The sequence below is a fragment of the Mizuhopecten yessoensis genome, unplaced genomic scaffold (assembly GCF_002113885.1).
Source record: "Mizuhopecten yessoensis strain PY_sf001 unplaced genomic scaffold, ASM211388v2 scaffold6169, whole genome shotgun sequence".
Taxonomy (NCBI): Eukaryota; Metazoa; Mollusca; class Bivalvia; order Pectinida; family Pectinidae; genus Mizuhopecten; species Mizuhopecten yessoensis.
The window spans coordinates 518,795-544,421 of NW_018406415.1; the positions used below are offsets into that span (position 1 = coordinate 518,795).

The 25,627-nt window shown below is 34.5% G+C and overlaps 2 protein-coding genes across 4 annotated transcripts; one reads left to right on the forward strand and one right to left on the reverse strand.

Moving 5' to 3' along the window:
- The first annotated feature begins 542 nt into the window (after nucleotides 1-542).
- Nucleotides 543-3,842, forward strand: LOC110451704 (UPF0722 protein-like). Its single transcript, XM_021499841.1, has 4 exons — nucleotides 543-755; nucleotides 1,658-1,696; nucleotides 1,912-2,042; nucleotides 3,517-3,842. Exons 1-4 carry the CDS (start codon nucleotides 572-574, stop codon nucleotides 3,691-3,693), a joined length of 531 nt encoding a protein of 176 aa, XP_021355516.1. The 5' UTR covers nucleotides 543-571; the 3' UTR covers nucleotides 3,694-3,842.
- Nucleotides 3,843-4,281: 439 nt separating this feature from the next.
- On the reverse strand, nucleotides 4,282-25,589 carry LOC110451702 (poly(U)-binding-splicing factor PUF60-like). Of its 3 annotated transcripts, XM_021499840.1 has the most exons (15): nucleotides 25,500-25,584; nucleotides 20,408-20,455; nucleotides 20,181-20,220; nucleotides 14,864-14,982; nucleotides 13,688-13,887; nucleotides 13,224-13,282; nucleotides 12,478-12,694; nucleotides 11,346-11,473; nucleotides 10,736-10,807; nucleotides 8,759-8,861; nucleotides 8,392-8,526; nucleotides 8,041-8,206; nucleotides 7,470-7,696; nucleotides 6,999-7,188; nucleotides 4,282-6,824 (listed from the first exon to the last, which is right to left on the reverse strand). In XM_021499840.1, exons 5-15 carry the CDS (start codon nucleotides 13,880-13,882, stop codon nucleotides 6,715-6,717), a joined length of 1,602 nt encoding a protein of 533 aa, XP_021355515.1. In that variant the 5' UTR covers nucleotides 13,883-13,887; nucleotides 14,864-14,982; nucleotides 20,181-20,220; nucleotides 20,408-20,455; nucleotides 25,500-25,584; the 3' UTR covers nucleotides 4,282-6,714. The 3 variants fall into 3 exon arrangements, with proteins under 3 accessions (XP_021355515.1, XP_021355514.1, XP_021355513.1); XM_021499839.1 differs by lacking the exon at nucleotides 14,864-14,982 and having other exon boundaries at nucleotides 12,481-12,694; nucleotides 25,500-25,589; XM_021499838.1 differs by lacking the exon at nucleotides 14,864-14,982 and having other exon boundaries at nucleotides 25,500-25,589.
- Between the last annotated feature and the right edge of the window lie 38 nt (nucleotides 25,590-25,627).

Consider the following 25,627-nt stretch of genomic DNA (forward strand, 5'->3'; position numbering starts at 1 on the left):
TCTTAGGATATTGTTGTTTGGAGTTTTTAACATAGTTGACCCCTGTAACCTTGAAAGTAGGTCAAGGTTATTCTAATGAGGAAACTTTATAGCACTCCATCCCAGGTACCTACTGGCCAAATATCATGACCCTAGGTCATCCAGTTCTTCAGAAGAAGTCTTTAAAAAGAAAAAGTTGACGGACGGATGACGGACGAGACAGACGACGGACGGCTCAGTACGGCATAAGCTAAAAATGAGTTTCGCTAGTATGACAAGACTTCAAAAGATTTCAAAATTCATTAAAAACTGTAAAAATACATGAAATACAGAGTGATTTTTTTTGAATTATTTTTTAATATATTAAGTATTCATTTTATGTTGCCTTTGGTATCTTCTAAATATTACCAACTTTAACAAGACTTTTATAAAATGCGTCGCTACAACAAATCAATGTATATATTTACATTGGGTGTACTATTTTTGGTGGACAAAAATATCATATAAAAAAAAAATATCCGGATTCCGGAATTTTGCCAGGTGCGACTTGTTTTGGCAATTAGTATTACCTATGCGGCTGTAGCAACGCAAAATGGCGGTTGCGGTGGATCTGTCAAAGCACACCGACTGTGTCGAATTTGTAGGCTCTTCAGAAGAAGATATCAACTATGCAAAGACATTTTGGCAGTCTGTACAATTAGAACCACCAGCAGAATCCCGTCTCGTATCCAGTGACATAAAACAACGTCTCAAAGTAGCTCCATCAGGAACCCACGGTACTGTAACGTCATAGCAGACCGAAACAACCATCTCCTTTTTATTAATTTGGAAAATATAGACTAAGACCCATACAGATTCAGAGGAAGGAGTCATTTATTTCGGACTTACTTCATCAAACCTCAGTTACCAATAATAATATAAATATTACCAATAGTGTACGTACTTGTAGGTAAATGTGTTTACAATTTTTAAAATAGGCCTAATGTGAAATTGTGTGCCCACCTGCTTTATTTATTTGTCAGCTATTTAGCCTCGTAGAGCAATTTTAGGACTTATGAACTAAAGTGAGGAATATCTTTTTAGAATTGTGCATTTAAAACTGGGCATTTCCAACTGTGATATCCATATAATGATACCTTTTACCTGTGAATAATTATGTATAATTAAACGGGGTGATTATTTTTGCTCAGTTTTAACACCGAATAGCCTAACATAGAGGTTCCTCAACGAGTGATGGTTGGTTATCATGTTTATCTTACTGGAGTTAGTTAATCTCCAAATTGTATAAAGACACGAGGTTTACCGGGTGTCTTTTACAATTTAAATATCAACTAAGTAGAATACCTGAGAAAACCCACATGGTCTGGCAGGTGACCCCATACCCTATCACATCCAATCAGGGAATCGGATTGGTGAAAGGCAAGTGCGCTATCCACTGCACCGCCCGGACAGAGGTCAGAGGAAGGGCTTATTAAAGGACGTTAAAATAGCATTAATTGGAATTCAACATAACATAACAGACATGGGTGGGACTATTACCACAATACATGGGCTTATTATGACAAATAAGTAAGGTACATGTACGGTCTGGAGATAAAGGTTCAGACATTTAAGTTTAAAAATTTACTCTGCAGCTACTCTTCATATTGACTCTCATTGGTTCTTTTCTTCATTACAGGTCTGACATATGCCCACAATATCCCAGAAGAAAAACCAGGTATGGAAAACAGTTATTAGCTGTGATGTACAGTAATAAATTAGAGTTGATGATGTTAATTGTGTACCATTTGTGTGCATTCTTACCAAAATGTAATGAAAATTCAGTTTGATTATACATGCAATTTTAAAAAGAATTATTAACATATATATTTACAACTGAAATTATCATAAGAATTCAATATTGTAGTTATTTTTATGTTGTATCAATTTCAGAATTACACGATTTCTTTGTGAGGGTGCGGACCCTGGAACAGTTGGAGCATTTTTCAAGAGTACAGAAATTTGCAGAGGCAAGAGAGGAAGACAGAACTATGATTGAGAAACGTAGAGCAGAACGAATAAAGGTATGGTATCAGTTATTAATTACATGTACACAAACTTGTACATTTCCAGATGGCGGATTGTCATGTACATTAAGTAGGTCACAGTGACCTATGGCTCAACCTTTGATTTTTTTTTGAGGCATATCTTCTAAACTAATTCACCTCAAGTCATACATGCCATATCTAATGATTTAAGCGTGAGACTCATGAAAAATGCTTCAGAAAAATTCCTTGCAGCGCAAGACACATTTCTCACGAATAGCAATCATCCTAACGAAAATAAACAGTTTGGTCAATCTTAGAAAATAAACAATAGCTACATGGATAAACACTGACCTTGTAAACGGAAATGTAAGTTGTGACTATAAAATTGAAACTGGACACCGACATTGAATCCAGAATTTATTCTCTCGCCGTCAGGTTTGGATCAAGTGTTTGTTTTTTTAAAATAACATAACACAAGAAAGCAAATTTCTTCACAATTGGATATATAAAAATAATGGCAGAAGTAGGTATTAGTTTATTTTGTTTCAACAAAGGAATATTAAATGTTCCCAATGTTTTGAGATATTTTTTTTTACCAAGAACTGTTGACCTCTCCAGAATTTTTATTTGTTTTAATTGTTTTTATGTTTTTGCCTATGATGGATGTATTGTGATATATTTACTTTTAAATGTCGATAGCAATATCAGAACCGTCGGTCACAGGTAAACCTCCATAAAATCCTTTAAAATATCAAAAAATCTTCAATTTTGGTTCTAACAAAATATTGGAGGCTTCAATAATTTTTGTTTCAAATGTCTCACTAATTCAGAGAAAAAATCTCACTATTTTGGACCAAATCTCTATTTTTCACCAGAACGTTATGGCATGTATGTAGAGTAACCAGATTTGGTATGCAAGTACATCCAGGGACCGAGTGTCAAGTACAAAAAGTAGGTCACTGTGACTTATGCTTAACCTTTGCAAAATAAATGTTGAGACTTATCTTGGTACTAGTTCACCTGGAGTAACCAGATTTGGCATGCAAGTATGTCTTGGCTGTCAGAGTGAAGAATTACAAGTATGACACTGGAACTATATCCCGAGATAGGTGTAAAGCTCATTAAATAAAGAAATCCTTACCGATGGGGTACAGCCTTGTTCAAAGATATTTCTTGTTTATATTACACAATAATTACAAAATTACAATTGCTTACATTTGGATATAGCTTGAAAAGTGAAAAGCCTTTTTAAATATATATATAATTTGGTTCTGTACTTTCAATGCAACCTCCTGAAGGGCAAGATACTTAATAGAAAAGTTTCAACAACAGTTCTGTCTGGCCCGTTTAACCTCTACTTATCTGTTATCATTACGAAGGTTGATACTGCCTTTCGTTTTATGGCAGCTTATTTAGGAAAAAATAAATTCTTCAATATCTGTGGCACAATGGTTGACAGTGGTGATTTGTCTACCCCCTCTATCCATCTAAGTTATGTTTTTGTTTGCAGAGGGAGAGTATTTCGCGAGATTTCATTGGACGTAAGCGGGAGGTACGTGAAGCCTATGTTGACAAGTCTGAAGAAGCAGACAACGGTGTGATAGATGAAGATCCTTCGGATGCGTTATTACAACTCGACGCCTTTGAAAAGTCAAAGTTTGGGGAACAAGATCCTGATTCAGACTAATACAATTTTCAGTACACAAAAACAATATGTTCAAGATTCATAATTGATATTCATCATTACCGAATGCAAGAATCGAGAGCAGTGAAAACGACAAGTGAGAAAAAGTGAATGTATGATAGGTGAACAATAAAATGTGATATAGTCCTGAACCTGATTTGTTTGTATGTTTATTGAAAACGAATCTGAATTCACTTCATGTCATTTGTGAAGTTGCATCTTTTATCACTATTTGTTTGTCTGGAGTGTTAACCAATGCAAATGTACACTGTTCCACAGAATTAACAGGTATCGGTGTATCTTAATGCTTGTAATGATGATAGGTCAAGAAACTGGGTAATTCAATTTAATTATGTTCATCTAGTAAAACCTAGTTATACTGACACCATTTGAAGATGTCGGACGTTCAGTTTCTGATCCTGCATATTTGGCAGATAGACTTTATAACATTAATACATGTATCACTGGTGTTTCATACTTCTTGAGTGAAAGTCTGAGAATATTTTCAATCAAGCGTACTACGTAGCATATATAGCTGGGCATGCATTCCTCTCATCAAATATTTTACTCCCAACAACAAAACCACAATAAAACAATTATATTTTTTATTAAGTAACAATTTCTGACATTTTTCCACAGGAAAAATGCATATATAATAACAGACAATATCAGTTTCAATGACAAAGACAGTCACCATCTTAGGGTGATTTCATTTCTTGATGGCATTAAGAATTGCAGATTGAAGTATAATTTTCCCTTGGATTCAACTTTCTTCAACTTGTAACAAAGGAAAACATGAGAAAGTAAACCTCTGCTCAGTTTGAACAAATTAGAGTATTGAAATTTTCATTATTATAAAGTTGTTATCACTTCAAACTTTCTAAAAAGAATCATGTTCAAATGGATTTGTAGCAATGAACAAATGGTACAATCGTTAATTTGTTCATTACCAGTTAAAAGGCAAGTCATCTTCTCTCTAAACATTGTGTACATAGTACATACATAGTTAAGTGAACAGATGAAAATTTATTTGTTGAATAAAAAAAGTGCTTAAACTGTTGATTTGAACTAACCTTCACACATTTTTTTTTTTTTTTTTTTTAGGAAAAACTTTTGGCTTCAGAAAATGTACTGGAATTTCAAAATATTACACGAAAATATTACAAAAAATGTTTAATTACATGTACAAGAATCTTAGCCTTTTTGTGTGTGTGTAAATCAAGGATGTTTACATAACATTATATTCCAATTTATCCATGAACCAATGAAAAATGTGATATCCAAAATAAAATCTGCTATATATTTCAACCTTCAATTGGTAAAGGAACTGTTTTCTAAATGTTGTTTTTACGGTATGAAGTAATAGATTACCTGGGTAAAACTCATTAAAATGTGTATACCAACACAATTTACATGTTTTACCACTTCTTAACTTGCACCAATGACCCTATGTAGAGAAAAAATGTATGATCAAATTACATTGTAGAAAATTACATTCATGTATTGATCTTCAAATAACAGAAGAAAAGACCTCAACTACACATCATTGATTGTTTTATACAAACATGAGAATTTTTTTGAAGGAAGCATGCCCTAATGGCCCTTTAGACTGGTCTAAGTATTAAAATTAGCTTGTACCATAGCATCCACACACACACACACACACTCACTAGCAAATACACATTCAGATCAACATTTGTTCATGACATAGGTGAAAATGCTTTAAAATGTTTACATCCAGATCAGACCATTAACAACCTTGTGAGAAAAACAACTAGTTTGATACCGGTCTCCAATGAAATCTGATGATTGTGGCCTACAATGAAATGTTGTTCATCTTTAAAACTTGAAAACTACACACTTGGTTAAAAAGAAGCATTAGAATTTTCTCAAATCCCACTTCAAGGATTCACTTTCATGTTCCATCTGTAGAACGAATTTTACTCAAGCACAAAATGAATAGTGATAAACTGTCTCCCTTCTTACACTCAACATACATCATGTTCATTGTCAAAACACACAGTTATTTACATCAGACACATACATCAGGTATTGTCAACACATACAGTGCTTACATCTTACTTTCAACACATCATGTATACCTTTATGAACTAACAAATACTGCCGATTACTTACATTTTTGTGTAAATTTTAGCATTAATCATCAATGAAAGTATCTACATATGAATAAGTTTTTATGCCTGTCATACATGAACACAAATCGATGTCCTTGTGAATATGGGTAGAATGGGGAATTTGCTAAATTAAATGCACATGAAATTGAAAGTGCTGCAGTATATGAATTCAGAATTTGGGGTATTTTAATTCACGACTGAAATTCAAAAATTTACACAAAAATATGCATCACTGTCGAATATTAGTGATTTATAGCATCTCTTGTTCCAGACTATCTGGAAATCACATCAACACACCGGTGTCCCAGTCCTTTCTCCTTCATAACCAGAGTGGTTATCTGAATGACTCGGGCCCAATGACTCACATCGCCAACCCTACCAGCACTTGGTGAGTCGATGTCCCTCATCACAATCAGTGGTAACGACTTCCTCAAAAGATGTGCGTGATGTTTTATTTTTACCTACAAAAGACCTGTCAGTGCTGTGGGGAGTCAAGGTCTTTGCCGATACCCATGGCCAGAATCTACCTGCTACTCGGTCTAGGAGATGTTAACATGTTTGTTAGTTTTTGTATTTCTGTACCAAGAAACATGAAATCCTGGAATCTTATGTAGTGTACAGGTGAACAGCCTCTGGCAGATGTCTTTGTACTGGTGTACTTGGCTGCATCACAGAGCCTGGAGTCTATGAACCTAAGAGAGGTTGAACTGTGTACATATTGGAGATACACATCTACTCCTAAGCTCGCACACCTCATCCCCTGTCCTTGGAAGTCATGTTCCATCCTGTTCTCATGGATATTCAGGAATTGTGACAGGTTATGGATTTTGCCCGATTCTTATATTAAAGTGTTCTTTTTATAAAAAAAAACCAACGAAATATTATGCACTCATCCTGAGAGATCGTTCGCATTAAACATGTCTGGATCATATTTCTCTGCAGTTACTATTCGTCCACCAAAAAACCTTCCATTTAATGCTTGACACGCCTTTTCCACTTCTGAAAAATACAGAAACAGTAGAAATTTTAATATGAATTATTGAAAGTAATCTATGAGTAAAATACATTTGAAATTTGAACATTTTTTTTTTATTCCAAATATTATGAAATTCAATTTAGTTTTTTAAACTGTTTCAGCTCAATTTTGTATCAATTAACTTCAATGTTACTCACCACTTTGATTTGAAAATTCCACGAATATTTTAACAATTATTTCTGCATCCTCCGCTTCACTCTGTTTTTCCTGGTAAATAATTACACGATTCACAACACCATATTTTCCACACTCGTCTGTAACCTCATTTTCGAGTTCATCATCCAAATCTTCTGGTCCAACCATGTTTCGCAACGCCATGACTCGAAACTGAAAAAACAAAATCATGCTTGTTTTAGTAAATGAAGGGCCGATAATGAGGAAAAGTAAGTACTCAAATCAGTCATGTAACTTGTAAATTAAATATTGTGGGAATGCTGCTCTGCTACCAGTTAAGTCTCTGACAAGTATTCACACACAAATTTAAAATACAGGATATACAATTTAAAAAAAAAAATCTCACTCAAATAAGGCATATAGAACTTGAGCATAGAATCTGAGTTTTAACACAAGAAATCAGAAATATCACCATGATTTTGGCCTAAACTCACATCTGATTTGCGCATCAGTTTCTGCATGACCATATGCCTGGCGTTACTGCCACTGATCTTCATGTTCTCTTGTTGGTCGAGGGTCTGGGCAACATCCTCCTCAGTTGGCTTCTTCTTTTTCTCCTCCTCTTTGGGTGGCTGTGCATGAAACGGACTAAGTGCCCCAGGAGGTAGGGGGATCTGTAATGGGGGACCCGACATCTGGGGTATTTGGATGTTACCAGCTCCTGAAAAAAAAGAAACTTCATATCATTATAAAGTTCTGAACTTGTCATATATTATATGAAGAAAATTGTAGTCTGCTCAACAATAAAAAAATTAACTGGAAACAGAACAGAACCATCCCTTTGAAAGTCAATTTTGTTGTGTTGTAGAATAATAAGTGTACACATTCTTTGAAAAAATTAGGACGTAGAACATTGTCCTTTTAAATTTCTAATGATGAACAGCTGGTTTATATTAATATTATTTTTGAGTGTCACATCAATCAAGGATTATTACAAGAGTAATAGTGGGAATTTTGTACAGCAGGCACATAGAAACATTTGTGTTCAGAGGCAGTGATACATACCCGATACTGGAGTCACAATGCCAGGGGGAGGGATTGAGGGTGGTGCCACCCCCATTGGAAGTGTGGTCCCGTGGAGACTGCTAGGTTCAACAACACCTTGCTCTGAGACTACCCGCTCTGGCGTCTTTGTGCCAAGCCCAGTGGGTGTTGCTACCCCAGGAGGTGCCTGTAAAATTGTTAAAAACGCATATAAATGAACTGTAGTTACAGAAGTACACAACTTTCAACACAAAATTCAAATCATTACATGTTGTACTTCTTGTGACATCCTTATCATAGCATCACATTCTAATAAATTCTGTAAACTCCATTCTACTGCAGTAAGGATTGAAGGAGCTAGACAATGCTTACAAGAACTTGGCTAAATTGTTGTTGAGCATCCATGGCTGTAATTTTCGCTGTCACTGCAGCAGCTGCAACTGCTGCTGCTGTAGGAAGGCTGCCTGGTCCGGAGGCTGGCTGCAGGGCATCAGGAGGGGTGATGGCCTACAAAAGATCCAAGACTTTAAATCAATTCTGGTCACTTTGTCATACAACAGAACCAAGACTTTAACTCAATTCTGGTCACTTTGTCACGAGTCTTTAAAGAAATTTTGAATGCAGGTTTTAACTTTTACATGACGCCCAAAGATTTTTTTTCTCAGTTTTACAGATCATTTTTAAATTTCTTTAGATAGTAGCTGGTTTGAGAAATCTAAGGAAATCCTAAAAATCTCACCTTCCCTACTCGCAGATATTGACCTCCAAGGTCAAATAAGTTCATAGAAGTCACTCCATCCAAGGCTGCCTGAGATGTTTCATATTCTATAAAGCCATAACCCCTGAAACAGTCACATATTCAAAGGTTTTATATTACGGAAACAAAAAATGCTTTGTTAATACCTGAACACTGTACTAAGCCACTAGTATAGCATTATACATGTCAGTCACAGGTCAGATCTATAACGTATTTGAAATTGGCTTAATTTTAGCTTTGTTTCATTTCATACATGTCATTAACACTTCACCCAAGTCAGTGGTTCTCAATTTTAAAATGACTATCCTACAAATGTCGGGACTCTCAAAAGCAAACACAAAAGGTTTTGGTCCATGATTGCAACACAAAGTCAAACTGTCAGTTGTAGTTAGCTTAAGTTCCTAATATGAAATTTGCTTCCCAACAGCTTTCAAAGAAGTTCTGTTCTTAGTTTTATCTCTCAGGAATCGTGTATATGAAGGACCAACACACGGGTGGATGGACTGAAATGAGATATGCCATAAAAGGCACAAAGGAAAAAATTATATAAAATACATGTGTATCAGGGCCAAACACTCAACTTTGGTGGACTAGTTAAATTGATTTTTTGCTAGTCCTACATCAACTTAACTAGCCCGAGATTTCCTGAAGGTAACATCCCTAGCCGCAATTGACTGTATGGGGACATAACAACCTCTTACTATAATAGAAATATTGCCAAGTCTGAGGAAATTCTGATATTAAGCATTAAGCATTAAACATGCAATATTTGTTTTTATTGAGAAAACATAAGTTTAAAAAGTTTGAAGGACTTGAGTTCAGTGATTCTCTAGTCCTTGCTGGAAACTACCAACCTCAGACTAGAGGACTTTTGTTAATGTGAAACCCTGTGATATAGTACATTGGCATATAAACATGTAGAACATGCTAGACGATGCATCCCATTGTGAAACTTCAATGTATCAGAACCAGCATTCTCATAACAAATACCCGCACAAGTCCAGGCTCCATACAATGTTGAACCGAGGCATGTTAATATTTGGTCAGTGTAACAGCAAATCTGAAAGTATTTCCTGGGAAATATCCAATATGTACAACAAGATCCACAGTAAAAGACAATTATATTACTTTTATACTTTATGTTTGATATATTATCACATAAATATGTAGACATTCAATAGAACAATTTAAGAGACTACCTTGTAAATTGGACTGCTCTTTTAACCCTTTCATCCCTATGTAACTTTAATAAACTCTTCCATGCATTGATCTGGATAAGTCCATTATGGTCTAGTGGTGAAAGGGTTAAACCATTTTTATATTAGTTCTATTAATTGCCAGAATTCCAATCAACACACACAACCTTTAAGGCAAAGAAAAATTTGACTTTTGGAAATATCTAGAAAAATTTGCTGGGGACCTAAGCATACATAATTAATGTCCGAATGCAAACTTCAACCTGTATTCTGGTTATTACATTTTTTTTCAATCTTTCACTCCCTTTTCAAATCCCCTTAACAATACTGGAAGTGTTCTGATGTGTTAAGAGTGGGCTCGGCAATTAATAAAAACAATACATTATGTAATTATAGTCTCATTTGAAGAAAAACTGGGAGACTTCAATTTTTCAGAAAGCCCTTTTGCCATAAAGCTGACAATAGTTCATTAAGGGCATTCCAAAAAACACTTCAAATCAAAAGTTTTAAGTATTTCCTACAAAACAAAAAAGACACATTAACAACTTGTGAAAGCAATCACATTCATAAATTTGTAAAGCAATTTTTCATGATTAGGCATGTACAGGAAATTATCAAACATAAAAACAAGTACAATAATTTTCTCCCTCACCAAGAACGTCTCTTTAAATGGAAATGATACTACAAGAACAATCAACAGTCAAGCACTACACAGAATGTAATGTTTATTTCATGACAACACCCTTTATAAAACTAAACTTACTTGTGTTTTCCGCCTTTTGGATTTTCCGAGATGATTTTACAGGTCACAATTTTACCAAAAGCTTCAAAAACACTGAAATCAAAGCAAAAATAATAATTTTATAAAGGAAAACCATAGTTATTGAGGAATTTTTCTAGTTAAACACACGTAAATGACCTGCGCTGTCAATAGGGCATTTAACAAAATTAAACCAAACTGAACCAATCTAGTTAAATAACATTTTCTTGCAGTCGAATTAAGAAGTCCATGAACAAGAAACTCCCTTTCATATGCAGAGATATTTTGAGATTATTCTATATCATTGTAATCTGTATAATGTATAAAAGTATTATATAGATATTATTTAATTACATATATATGGCTGATATAGATATTAAGTTTCTTTTAAAAATAGGTCGGTTGGCAAGATCTTGAAAAAAAACACCAATATCCCCGATAAATTGAACAGATGAAGAATGCAGATATTTTTTACAGTTGCTATCCTTTTTAACATAGAATTTTCCATTAAAAACCAGGCCAAAACAAAATAAGAAGCAGAAAGAAATGAAACATATGTTTTTACACATTGAATCTATCTTCATTGATGTCCTGTTACTGAAATAATACTTACCTTTTGATATCTGTCTCTGTGAGATCTGTGTGGATGGAAGCTATGTAAATACGGTTATAATTTTTGGCCTCCTCTGCTAGCTGTTCAATAATAGGCTGAGCCTGTGGCATATTACTGGGTCGTCCAACCTGAAAAGAGAGTTCATGTCAGGACCCTTTGTGTGCAAGATAACTTTCTGAAGAAACAGGTCACAGGATCATTTAAATTGAACTACCATTTTTTGAGAATACTTCTACATTACTTTAATTATAGACTTGAAATTATTTCACATTCACACATTAATTGTTTGTTAATCCTTTTTAATCATAACTGATGTCAAAATTTGAAGGTACTGAAATTGATATTAATATTTCTTCTTCTGATACAGGAAACCTTTTAATCAAATTTATTATGAACGAGAAAGATTTAAATCAATTTGCTTTTAAATTATCTCAACACTTCAATAGGATGGTCACAGCATTTCATCGACGAGACTAAGATAACTTGAATTACATTCAATTCTCTCAAGCATAATAAAATTATTCAGAACAGAATTTTCTTTTTTCTTCAATTCAACATTATCGATTCATTAATATTTACAATTATAATCAACAGTTAACATTATCAAAAGAATCTCTGTGGCCTGTTTCTTCTTCACATAAACAATAGAAATCAACATATATATTGTCATGACGACTGATCACAACTATTCTTCTTTAACCTGGTTTTTAAAACACAACATCCATTTCTTCTGTGGCAACTTTCCATAATCTTATAGTCCAGTCCCACAGCAAGCGATACCTGTGGTATCCAGCCCAAGCCTATATCGCTGCACCTGCTAATTATAGTATAAAAAGAAATTGAATGGCACCCCTTTCTCTCAGTGATGGCCATGTTTCCAAACAGCAGGGAGAAAAACTGTAGAATTAGAGGCCAAGGTAACCCAACATATATTTTCTCCTCAAAACTATTTGAAAAAGTCCATCATTTTACAGTATGCACAGTCGAAATTACCTTACCTCCGGCGATCCTGGCTAGATGTTGTACCCAAAACAGGTCTAATTGTGCACGAATCAATGCATTCATGTGAGAAAAAAACCAAAATAAGAAAATTGTTCTTACTGTAATAAGAAGAGAAATAAGCTGAACTTACTACCTTGATATTCCTCCCTCCTATCATGACCCCATTCATCTGTTCCAGTGCCAGCTGCGCTGCCTCTGGAATCTCATACTCAATGAAGGCAAAGCCCTTGTGTTTGTTGGTGACCGGATCCCAGGACAGGTTTACGCTCTTGATGGGGCCAAAGGGGAGGAATGCCTGCTTGATGGTGTCCTCCTTGATCTCAAAGTTAATACTGCCAACATAGATTCTATCAAAAATGGAAGAATTAGAAAGTAGGTTAAACAAATGTTGTTAATACAAATCTATTGGGTTATGTTAGTGTGTAATATACCTGAAAAGCAATAAACAAGTTTGAACCAGAGGTTTCTGAATGTATAGATTCTAGGACTCGTCCTCATGTTGAAAGTACTCCATATTATTATGAAGTTATGAACAAAAAAACCTGTCATGAACTTGGAAGAAAATTCAAACATTAGAAATCAATTTTAAACTCTCTTTTAAATAAAGTTCTTCTTTCAAATGCATAACTTGAATTTGCTATCATTCTTTCATATCTAATGAACTATCTCTCATAAAGTTTCAGTATTTTCCGACAAAATGGAACTGCATGTAACATCTTTAACTTATTATCCTTTGTGAAGTTATCATTAAAGAAAAGATCTATTTTTTTCTTGTAAGTAAAAATTGAAGTTTTGCATCAATTTCCAATCGAAGTTTCAACATTTTTTTGTAAAAAAAACCCGCAGTAAGAATGTACCAAACTGTTGGATTATTACCTGCACATCAACGCCAAGGCCTGTTGCCGCTGGACCGTGTTCTGGAAATTCTGCATTTGCTGTAAAATGAAATGTTTCACAAATAACTTTCAGCACAGTGTCATAAAAGTTGTAATCCTCATGTTCAATGGTAGAATAATAGATCTGAAGGTTTGTAGTGCAATTATCATCTTTGAGGTGTTATTATGGTTCTGTCATATTTGCGGGGTTTTGTCGAAATGACATCTTTTATAAATGCCTCCTTGTGAAACTTATACTCAAAAATTTGTAGGTAATGAAAGCAAATTGTGAATTAATCAAATGATTCAAGAATAGTGTCAACATGTTATGATATGTAGCTCTGAGTCAATTTATTTCTTTTTCTCTTCTGGAATTCCTCATCCAAGGTGGTTTGAAGATGGTTACCTAAACAGACATTGACACAAAGTTGACAGGAGAGTTAGAAAGGCTGAGCAATAGTTCACCTGCTGCTGATGGGCTATGGTCTGTTTCACCAAAACACTCTTTATGCTCTGTTCCATAGCATACTTCTTTGCTCGTTGTATAAGCTCATTCTGGGAGGATGATAGCTTGGGTAATGTGAATGGTTTCTGATCCCTTTTGGCACCCGGTCCCTCCACAAGGGGTCCAATCTGGTCTGCCTGAGGGCACATCTCCATAGATTCTGAAAGAGTCAATACTTTTAGTAAGCATAGGTACATCGCAAGTTTTTGGGAAAACCTTGAATAAATTATCAGGAGAATGATTACAAACTTTGACAGGGAGTTTAATACATCCTAGTTTTAACCTTACTTTTGACTCACAAGGATAGGATATTACTCAAGAATATATGAAGAGTGTGTTGCATATTTCACTGTTTATATCTAATTAGTTTGTGTCTTTTGGATATGCTCAAGCAGTAGTTGTTCCTATTTCAGCTGAAATGTAATTATTGTATGCTTTGGAATAGATTTAGTCTTCCGGATAAATCCTTGCAGTGTGCATACATCCCATGTCGACCAAATGTTTCATCAGCGTAACTGAACATATTTATATTGCTACAAGCAATTTTATGCCCCAAGATAAAGTGTTCATATGGAAGAATTCTTCCTAATAATGTATACCAGAACTGTCTGGGTTTATGAAAATTTTAAGAAACAAAAAATTACAATGTCACTTCATTTGATCCCAATTGTTGCCTACATATAACAGTTACACACAAGTTTATAACCATCCAAAGCTTATTATTGAGGTTCGTACAAAGTCCAATAATTGATTACAATACCATTATTATTGACCAGAAGTTAAAGGGACTTTAAAATAGACTTTTCAGTGTAAACATTGAAAACATTTTTTTCAAAAAAATTCCAAACTTTTTTTCAACACAAACCTCCATCTTTAACTTTCAAAACAAATCTACATTTTTAACAACATATATAGATATCATGTTATTCTTATCTAATTGTAGTTGCCGAGTTAATGTCCACAGATTTTGTCTTAAAATCCCTTTAAAGATATATGAACATGTTTGACTTTCAACAGATAATGGACTTGCACAATATCAAAACCAATATCCATACACAGTAAATGAAGTCAGGAAGAACCGTATCAACACAGATGTCATCTATGATAGGATATTGCATGTTTGTAACGATGTTTACCGCTAGCATCCCCATGATTGACTGAGAGCAGGAGCTCATGGCAACAAGCCCTCGACTAATATCAGACATTCGGTCGTCGCATGTACATAAGCTAGGGTACCACAATTTTTGGCTCGATACTTTTTACATGAAAAACACAGAAAGAAACAGAAAGAAAACCATGGATGAGTGACAAGACTGTAACATCATAAAACAGTTGTAATTAATTTGTAATTATTGACGACTGGCTCCGGTCTCTTCCTTGCAGCAAGCAACTGTGAACTTACCAAAGTAAAGACTATCTTATTTTGCCATCGAGTATGTACCATATTGAAGGTCATCTTGAGGACATGGGAACAGTATCCAGAAGCTTGTACTGGTATTTTATATTATAGCAAAGGGAATGTTTAAATTTTACCCTTCAAAGAATCGCCTTAAGATCAGTATGTACATTACCCAGTAAGAATATAAGATGATCATTAAAATTGGTAAGTTCACAGCAATGTAACAAACCTGGAACGTAAATTATTATATTTAATGTCTCACTCGAATAGCACAAGTCTAACATCTCTCCAATCTCATGGTTCAAAGTTTTTTTTCAACAGCTGATTAATAGAATCATCCCCTACCTGGAGGGTGTGACAAAAAAATCTCCAACCCGATGGGTGTTGTTTTTTGATTGTCTATCCTGAGGGTTAGACAACCAAAACAATCACCCCGAGGGTTGGAGATTTCTCTGTTTCACCCTCAAGGTAGGGTGTGATAATTTTCCTCCCATCCTATTATTTCAGTCACAGCTCCAACGACAGTAGTCTGCCATGTTTGTAAAAAAACAAAAACATGTGGGATATGCATATCGTCATTCACTTTTGATGACATCACAATTACTGATGACGTATTTTAATGACGTCACAATTGAACATGTGCTTATAGGCACGAGGCTATCTCCCCCTAGGGGGCGACAAGCTGATCTTTCCCGGCTAAAACGGGAGACACGCCTGTGAAGGGTGGGAGAATACTTAATCCACGTTTCAACGATGTAAAAAATCAATCAATGAAGAAAAGTGGTTTTTTGTATGTGAATACTTATATATAACTAGTTGTTTGCTTGAACATATCTGATTTAAGGTAGCCATTGCATATTAAATAAGGATTTGTTTCTTCTTTCATTGATTCAAAACTTGGTTTTTTTAAATGTATTAATATTCCTGAACATAACTTCAATGATCTAATATTGCTTTTCATACTCTGTAACAGTATCACTATTTCTTCAATCTTTAATACTGCTTATCAATACAATGACCGAGATTATTTACTGTACAACATGAAATAATCGTGTGTATTTTTCATCCACCGTTTGGGGCCATTTAAATCCTTTCGTGGTACAAACTTTCATAGATACCACGGTACCTCTTATGGACAAACAATAGTCCAGCATATCAATTACATTTTTTGTATATTTTTTTTGTGGTTACAAAGCAACCACGAAAACCACAAGAGTTTATACACAATAAACATTTCATGTCATACAGAAGCATTTTGAAGCGAAAAGAAGCTTTTCACAGAAAAATAATGTGCATAATTAGCGGTCAGCTGAGAACAAAAATACAAAATGGAGACCATCTGATTAATCCAAAGAAATCAATTATTATCAAACAAATCAGTTACATGTTTTTTTCACGCTTTTGCAAAATGCTTCCTACGTTTTGAAAAATAAATCTTCCTACTTTTGAGCATTTCATTGAAAGTGGAAACTGTCCTGAATTCTTTGAGACCAACAAAATTACTTTAAATCAGTCATTGTATTGAAGGAATTCTGATAAAAGTGAAGCAAACACAATGGAGGACCCTCAAATTTAGAAAAAAAGTATTCCAGACACCTTACGAAACAGCTATCACTAACTATGTGACTAGTTCTTCTGTCTATTTTATACTACCCAACATGTGCCAACACCAAAACATTTCCATTGCCAGGCACACATTCTCCGAAATATTTTGACCATAATTCAGAAACAAGATTTCACATCTCAATTTCATCAGAACATGGAGTAATTTTCGAAAGCATTCAGTTTCAATACAAAAGGATAAATCAATCCCTTATTTTTGGACACTACCAGTTAAGGTGATAATGTTGCATATGACAAATAACCAGTCATCCAAGTTAATGCATATGTATGTATGTATACAAAAAGAAAGTTGGGAGCACAATATTGCATTAGTTTATACCAGATATCATGTTTCAGACACTTTGTAAACATTAAAATTTGAACATACATTGTCAACAAAACTTAGAACATGCATATTTATCATTGTTTCTGTTGACTAAATCATTTGATCAGTCACATGGAATTTGTTCGACCAATCAAAAGTGTCTTCCGTAACTTCTGTCACCAGTCTTCCTGGAATGGAAATCAGACCATTTTTTTAACACCAATAACACGGTAGTAGCATTAAGGAGGACAGGAATAAAAGGCAGGGCATTTGTATAGCCACGGTTGGTTATAGACTGTTTACCAAATACTCAAAAACATTTTACTTAATCTTTTTTTTTTTAAATGAGGAAAATTTACAAATCATTATAGACTGTTTACAGAGTTTAATATAAAATAGCAATGGTCGACAGGATTTGGTTGAAAAAAAAAATAAAAAATAACACAGAGGCATGCACAAAAATAAGGGATATAACATACGGTATGCATTATTCTAACAGACTATGAAAAAAACGAAAGTAGAATTTGTCAAATATTTTTTTCAAGCAAGCTTCATTTTTTGAAAGCTTTTCCAGAAAATTTTCTTCCATGAAAAGTTCATTGTTTTATTATTAGACAGAAACAAAAAATAATGAGAAAATAATTTTGATTTAGAAGTGTACAATCTCGGAGCATGATAAGTGTGGAGGATGATTCTGCACCAGCTCTGTATTATGGACCTTTAGCAGACAGTCGCTTGCTTTGTGGTTTGTCGGTGACTGAAAATACATAGAGGAAAAAACACCTTCCGTGATTATCGGGCGTGGTAGTTTGCACATAAACAACACTACACAATTGTTATGACTGAGTTGAATCTGATTATCTATTACAAAGATCTTATTTCCAATTTGGCTCCAAAACTTTTCTATTTTTTAAACTTCAATACAAACACAGCCTCCTTAAACAGTGACATCAAATGTTTTTTTCATTATTTCACAACCTAAACAGCAAATAATGCAAACAAATATATATTGACTAATTCACAGTTCTTATACTTGATTACAAAATTATCTCGAGTGATTTTCTGAAATCTTTAAACATCAAAGTGAGCAAGGAAACATATTATGTCCCATATTTCAAGGGTGATTTTGATACAGTAGAAGATCTAATTTTCAATTCCAATAAACATTCATTTTTGCTGGTTAAGTTCCATGCAACATCAACAGGAGCTGCTGGGTTGAAAACCCTGTCACATTGAGGTGCGGTCCTGTCACCTGTGTACTGATAAACTAATGATTTATTTCCAACTCAGTAAGTATGACTGCTGAAAAGATACAAAAGAGGCAGAGAAAATAATGAGTATGTACTGCATCATGTTTTATTTTCACATCTTCTCATTTACAACATGGATGAGATCGAACACAAAAAAATCACACTCACAAAAGTAATACTTCATTCTTCTCAAGTGTAAAGAATACAATACAGACTTGTTTTTAGAAAACTGCTGCAACACTGTTTCCCTCAGGAACGACTTGCAAACAAACTTTTATATAGATCAGTGTTTTCCTCTATGTACTTTGGGAAATTTCAGCTGTCAGATTTCCGGAGAAAGTTATGGCAAAATCACAATTTTTGGTATCCATTCAAAGTTTAGAGTTCCACTATTTTAAAAATTGTTTTTAAGAGAAAGAAGATAATATTTTTTTCACCAGGTGATTATATTTTATCAAAAAACATACTTGTGATTGGATTTTTTTTTTGGTATTTTGGAATTCTTTAGCTTGCTTTGCATTAAAACAAGGCTTAAACACAATTTCTGATTGGTCATTTTGCACCTTAACCAATTATACATACAAGAAAAACATTGAGGATAAAGGCAAAGTTTTTGTTCATATAAAAATTATGTGTTTTTCGGAACTGATATTTCCCCATGATTTTGTATAAATATTTTAAATTATAAAGTCTGTTAACTGCAAAATTTAAACAAAAATACACCAAAATCTAAATTTCACTAATTCAAGCAAATTTATTCATTCCAATTGAAATCCAATCAGTCGTGTTATCTCTGACACTATGTACAGGAAATTTGCTTAGAATCAGTCCTATATAAAATCAATATAAATATTTTTCAATTTATAAAAGGCTAGAGCTGCATTGCATATCTCACTTTCTTCAATGGCATCTCACTAATTTCATTATTACATCTTATGACGGCGAAATACAGAAAGCTATTATGATACAAGTCATACCTTTCTAGTTTCTATACAAACAGATATAATATCATATTTTCACTAGTGAATGAGTAGAATGTGACATTATAATATATGTAATGTGACTGGAAAGTCCAATCACAACATTTTGTTTGATGGCAAGATTCAGGAAATGCAATGAGCAGAGACTTCAATTTTTCTCAGGTTTTAAACAAAAAGAAAAAAATCATGATATTTTCAACTCTTCTTTGCATTATCGAAAAAAATATATAATGATCATATTCTCGGAAAAACTAGAAATACCATTTCTAAATATTCAGTCCTTAAACAAATCATTATCTTGCATCTATTTCTAAGAAATCATGAATCCACCATACTGCTCAATCTTCCAATCACCTTCCAAAAACATTGGGACATCTGATGATTACCAAGCAATGTAAAAACATATATTTATGATTAGTGTACATAATAATGTCATTCACTAGTTACGTGTTGGAGGTGTAAATATCACAATATTGTACAAAACATTGATTGTTGTTTTAGAAGTATGCTCTGCAAGAGTGACTGTTATTAACATAACTTCAAAACTGTCTTTTATATTGTCTATCTCTTCAGTCAAACAGGATTTCTTAACATTTATCGTAATAAAAATCAATACAATATTCAAAATTGAATATAAGTATTCACCTGATTCGCAACTGTATCTATATAAAACTGAGGTCACAGCTTTTAATGATGTCAAAGTTGTCTTTCCCCCCCAATTTTGTGCAAGAACAAGAAGATCTAAGGAATTATATGTTCCATAATAATGTCAAAAAAACCGTGGTTCTGACCACTATTGCTAACATGCAAATCCTGCATCAACATAAACAAGAAAATTGTTCAAGGAACTAATCTTCTTTTTTATGTAACAGGGAAGGGTAAAATATTGTGACCTACCATCGTCTAACTTCATCTTCCTGAATGCAAAAGGATCCGTCTGAAAATAAAACAGAAATGAAATTATATTTTTTTCAAGAAATAACGATTTGACTTTGTTTACAAATGCTTCCCTCATAATCAAGTAGTATTTACAAAAATGTTGCTAGTTTATATAAAATAATAAATGTTAAAAACTTTTTATTTAGATTTATATTTATTTGAAGGTCATATTCAATGATAATTACCTCTTGTTTAACTCCATTCTCCGTTGGCCACGCAGGTGCATCTGCATCCTGAAGAATGAAAACATAATATGACAATCATGTAACAAAACAGCACATTCCATTGAATAAATCATACCTTTTTTCACCCAATGAAAATGAATTGTACAAAACCTGTACTTTATCCTAAGGCCAAAAAAAAAATATATAGTCTGTTTCAGGTTGCACGGGCAAAAAAAGGCTAGGGTAGGTAGTCAGGTCAGATTTTGTGTGTGTTTTTTTTGTGTTTATTTTTGGTCATGTGATTATGAACCTACTATTGTATGTAAAACAAAGGATTACATAAAGAAGGTTCATTTGGAGTCAAATTGTGCTCCATATGATGTCATTTAGCGCCAACACGGAGCTGGAAGCCATTTTGAAAGGCAAGGAACCTTCTAAAATTCGAAAATCAGCGGGGTTTTTTTCATCAAAAGTTTTGAGTTGGGGGGTAAAAAGCTAGGGTCGGTTGGGAACCTTTCGGTCGGGAACCCGAAACAGACACCTATTTTTGGGGCCTGATGTTTTGTTAGTAATTAGCATTGTGTGAAACCATCTTTGAAATAAAGAGAAGTTCTAAAGATCAAGAGTTCAAATAAAAAATGTCTCTGCCAATCAGCGTTCATCTTGGATTTTCGATGTTTTGCAAGTTTCAAATAGTTAATTTACGTGACCCTGCATGAAATATATGGGACATCATAATAAACTGAAAGGAACATTTGTACTAAGTCTAAAATCTATCAGCTCAGTGGTTCTGAAGCAGAAGCCTTAAGTGTAAATTTCAAACAAGACTGATTGCAATAGCTCAAATTACAACCTGTTGTATTCGAAACGGGCAGTGGCATATATATAAAATGTATTTCATTTTCTAAAATAAATGTATTTGCATTTAGAGAACTAAAACAATAGGAACAAGTACTAATTGTAATGGGGGACCATTGCAGAAGTCCCCCCCAACTGTCCCCATAGTCGCAAAGATACATCAGAAAAGGATCACAATGGCATAAAACCCTTCATACTAAATTTGAGTGAAATCGAACAATATCTGTGCAGTTGAATTTGCAGTCCCCTTATACCCCTATATACTAATTTTCATAAAAATCAAACAATATCTAAATTTCGACCAATCACAAGCCTCCGTGTGGTTGCTATGAGGTTGCTATGGCAACGAAACATATGCGGTTGAATTTGCAGTCCCCTAATTACCCCATAGTCGCAAAGATGCATCAGAAAATGATCGCAATGCCTTTATACACACACCATCGAACACTATCTAAATTTCGACCATTCAGAAGTCTCTGTGTGGTTGATATGGCAACATAACCTATACTAATTGAATTCGCAGTCCCCTTATACCCCTGTAAACCAATTTTCATAAAAATCAAATAATATCTAAATTTCGACCAATCAGAAGCCAGTATATAGCGGCAATTTTGTCAAATTAAAAAAACGAATGTCGCAGTTGAGTTTGTAATGCCATATTACACATACATACTAAATTTGAACGAAATCAAACAATTATATTTAAGAACCTATCTTTTGGTGTTAACCCTTTCATTGCCACATTAGTTACAATGTAAATAGGTGTATAAATTACATTAATTCAGTAAAATTAAAGATTTTTCAATCATTTTTATCAAATGTCAATATCTTTGGTAATATCCATGGGGTCTTTATGAAATTTGGCACTTCACTTGCAAATTACCTACTGATTATGAAAATATATTCAAATTTGCTATATTATCTCATTAACCTGTAAAAAATACAGGTGAAAAAGCTAATTAAAGGTAAAAATTTAATGAAAATGTTATTGAATGCATATAAAATGAATGAAAGTGTTTGTTGTTATTCATATTCTACTTACAGCAGTAAACTATGATCTTCCAAGAACACAATGACACATTTGTTACTAATTATATATCTCAGATAAGTTCAGGTAAGGTAATAAAATGATCAGGTAAATTAGCACAAATCTTCAACTAAAGTTCTTAGTTTTATACCTACATAAAACAACATTTGATTGTATCTAAATCCTCCAAATATGCACTTCCATGATGTACTGGCAACCCCACATTGTCAGGTAAGTTTCAAGTATATTCCTCATCAGGTGAGATACAGGTTAACGAGCACAGGTGAGATACAGGTAAATATTTTCAAAATTCAAAACTAACAAGTTTCTGAAGCTTTTTGTCCTTTTTCAAGACTTTTCACACAAGTAACTTTCAAAACTGATTAGTTTATCAGTACTCCAATAGTTGGTTATTCTTGGAAGACGCGTACACCCATCATTATATTCACAGAAATGAAGGCACGCACCTCAGATGCTGACGTCGGAATCCATTTTGGATCTGGGCCTTTTTGGTCTGCATATCTGTTCGTCTCAACTGCTACGGTTTCAAAGAAAGTTTGTGGCAAAAAACGTGTAAAATATTGGAGATGATTTGCATCAGACGACAATTCGTAATTTACACCAGTAGTTTCAGTGAAATCCGGCAAAACAATATCCGACAAAATACGAGTCCATTCCCGATTCAAATTTCCTAAATATGGGTCGTCGCCATTTTCATTTTCACTTTCAATTACCTGATCGTCGCCAGAATCGCTCGTACCGGTACCATCCTCATCATCGTCAGAATCATCAGAAATATCAATATCAGATTCATTGTAGGCCTGCTAAAGTTCATGTTGTTTTGATATGAATCTTGTGTTTGCCTCGTCGATATTGTGCTCGTCAAAACCATCAAAGTCAGACTCATCCGACGACTCAATGTTTCATTGACGAAGTTTGAAATTTCATCGGAAAAACTGTAAAAACTTCTGTTTTACTCCGAAATTCCTGCAGGCTTTTACTCGGTTGTAAACCGGAAATAACAGCCGATCATAGTCACAAAAACTCTTGACGATAATGACGCCTATTTCTGCTTGGTTAGGTAGCAACGCAGGGACGCTGTACACGGCCGGTTTCGGCCGGTTTAGCACTATACGATTGTGGCCGGTTTCGGCCGGTTTAGCAACGAAAGGGTTAATACAGTAAACCCTTTCAAAGATATTAACTCATCAGTGTTCCAGTATTAATCATAACCAGGTTACGTACTAAACCCCTGTAGAGAATTATGCCAATGAAAGCTTTCATTTCCGAGTCCGTGACGTCAGTCCATTTTCTCGCACGTGCGTGAGGTTTTAAGTTTTCAACTCCACCAAGATTTGTGATGTACTGTTAATATATCCATGATTTCATTATTGAACAATGTAAGAAAAAAATCTAACTCTGATGCTTCGGATTTTTCGGAAACTCAACTACGGAGAAAATATGCATTATGCTTTGGGTCCCGATCTTCCCTATCCATTTCATTCTCAACTACTTGTTCAATTACATGTAATTCCTGTTCATCAAAATCAATGTCGGCATCAAGGTCAAAGTTTTCACCGATTTCATCACAAATATCTTCTGGATAGAAGCCCATAAATTCATCATCCTCCCTATCGGAGTTACCGACAAGTTCGTAAAACTCGGCTTCAGCCATTGTTGCAAAAATTTCAGTCAAAACATGCAAATAATCCCATTTTTCTGACATAAATCAATGACCTCTATCACTGTTGATTTCTGACCGCCATCTTAGATCTCACCTCTATTGAATTCCCGCTAGATACAATTTTTAAGTAACACAGGAATTCCTGTTACTTAATTTAGAAAACGAAACCTATTCATGGGCGGTATATCCCGCCGGCAGTGGCAGACAGTAAGATTAGCGTGGGCGGGGATTCAGACCAGCCGCAGTCTAAGAGTGTAAAGTGAAAACACGCCACAAATTGTATTCAAATCAATTTATTGAATATAACAGTAACATCTACCCAAAATATTACATGGTAAACTTATCATGACAACAGACTCGCAGAAAAAAATGAAAGACGGATTGAGAAGGGAAGATGCACTGACACATGAAAAGTTACAAGTCACTCACAAATTTCATTGATTTGGGGCGAACTGAATTTTTGAGAACTATATGGGGTGTTTAGGTTTTTGGGGTTGGAATTAATCAAAATTGGGGCGCAACAGCTTGGGGAAAATCGTTGGACACCCTTATCAATACTCATTTGAATGTTACTATTACATTTCGCAGTCCTTTTGATACTTTGTGTGTGTGTCTCTCATGTTTTATCTTGTTTACTCTCATTATTATTTCTTAATCAAAAACTTGTCAATTCTCATGTCCCTGTGTTTGTATGCATGTGTAGCAGAACTGGACTGGGTCGATTGTCGGCGACCAAGTAGCTCAATTGGTAGACCACCTGTCTGGAGTTCGGATGGTCCTGTGTTCAAATTGTTTAACCCTTGTTTCAAACACTGGGCGACTTCTTGGCAGGGTATTGATGTCTTAGGGAGCAAAACCTTCGAAAAAGGAGGGAGGGATGTAATAGAACTGGACTGTGTTGATCAGGTAGCTCAATTTGTTAAACATCTTTCAAAGAGTTCAACGGTTCGAATCCCCGGTCTGGGTGTTACATTCCTCCAGAGACGTACAGTATACTGGTTTTATATGTCTGATTTCTCTTTCTGGGCGAAACGACTTCATCAAGAGAACGGCAATCTTTACTATATTAGAGCAGTGCATATTATGTAAACCAAAATCTCTACTTTTCTTTAAAAAAATGGAATAGTTTGACAAAATATTCAAGTTGTCCGTTACGACATCGCTTACCATAGTTTCGGCATAGAATCGTGAAGCAACCAAGCCGACGTCCTTGCGACGTTTTTGTAGGCCTAGTTACAACAGATCACCCAAGAACCAAACATACTTTAAACATAATTTTCATAATGATTTTTTTTTTTACTCATATCAGTCATTACAACCTGGGGATATAAGCTATATTAATGATCTAATGAATTACCGGATATTTGTGTCGAAAATCATAATCGATCGTTTGCACAGACCACGCCGGTCGGGCACGATAACAATGAAATGCTATAATAACAAGTGATGTTTTTACAAATAGAAGTTTTCTATATCATGGACCAGGTAGTGATAAACAAAAAACATCAAGTATTCGTGTAAATGCGAATGTTGTCTTTGCTTACCGATGAAAAATTCGAGTTTTGATTTGCCATGGCGCCCAGGTCAATCGACGCCATTTTCCTTCTTGTCACGTGGTCATAAATTATATCCTGAACCATACAGTTGCAATCAGTAGTAGGGGTTAAGCACA

Excerpts from the sequence above, each read along its gene's own strand:
- LOC110451704 (XM_021499841.1), top strand. The coding sequence starts at position 572 with ATGGCGGTTGCGGTGGATCTGTCAAAGCACACCGACTGTGTCGAATTT. Across the intron at positions 756-1,657 it reads AGCTCCATCAGGAACCCACG|GTCTGACATATGCCCACAAT; the intron begins GTACTGTAACGT and ends TCTTCATTACAG. Across the intron at positions 2,043-3,516 it reads GTAGAGCAGAACGAATAAAG|AGGGAGAGTATTTCGCGAGA; the intron begins GTATGGTATCAG and ends TTTTGTTTGCAG.
- LOC110451702 (XM_021499838.1), bottom strand. The coding sequence starts at position 25,553 with ATGGCGTCGATTGACCTGGGCGCCATGGCAAATCAAAACTCGAATTTT. Across the intron at positions 20,221-20,407 it reads AGAATGGAGTTAAACAAGAG|ACGGATCCTTTTGCATTCAG; the intron begins GTAATTATCATT and ends TTTTATTTTCAG. Across the intron at positions 11,474-12,477 it reads GAGGGAGGAATATCAAGGTA|GTTGGACGACCCAGTAATAT; the intron begins GTAAGTTCAGCT and ends CTCTCTTTTCAG.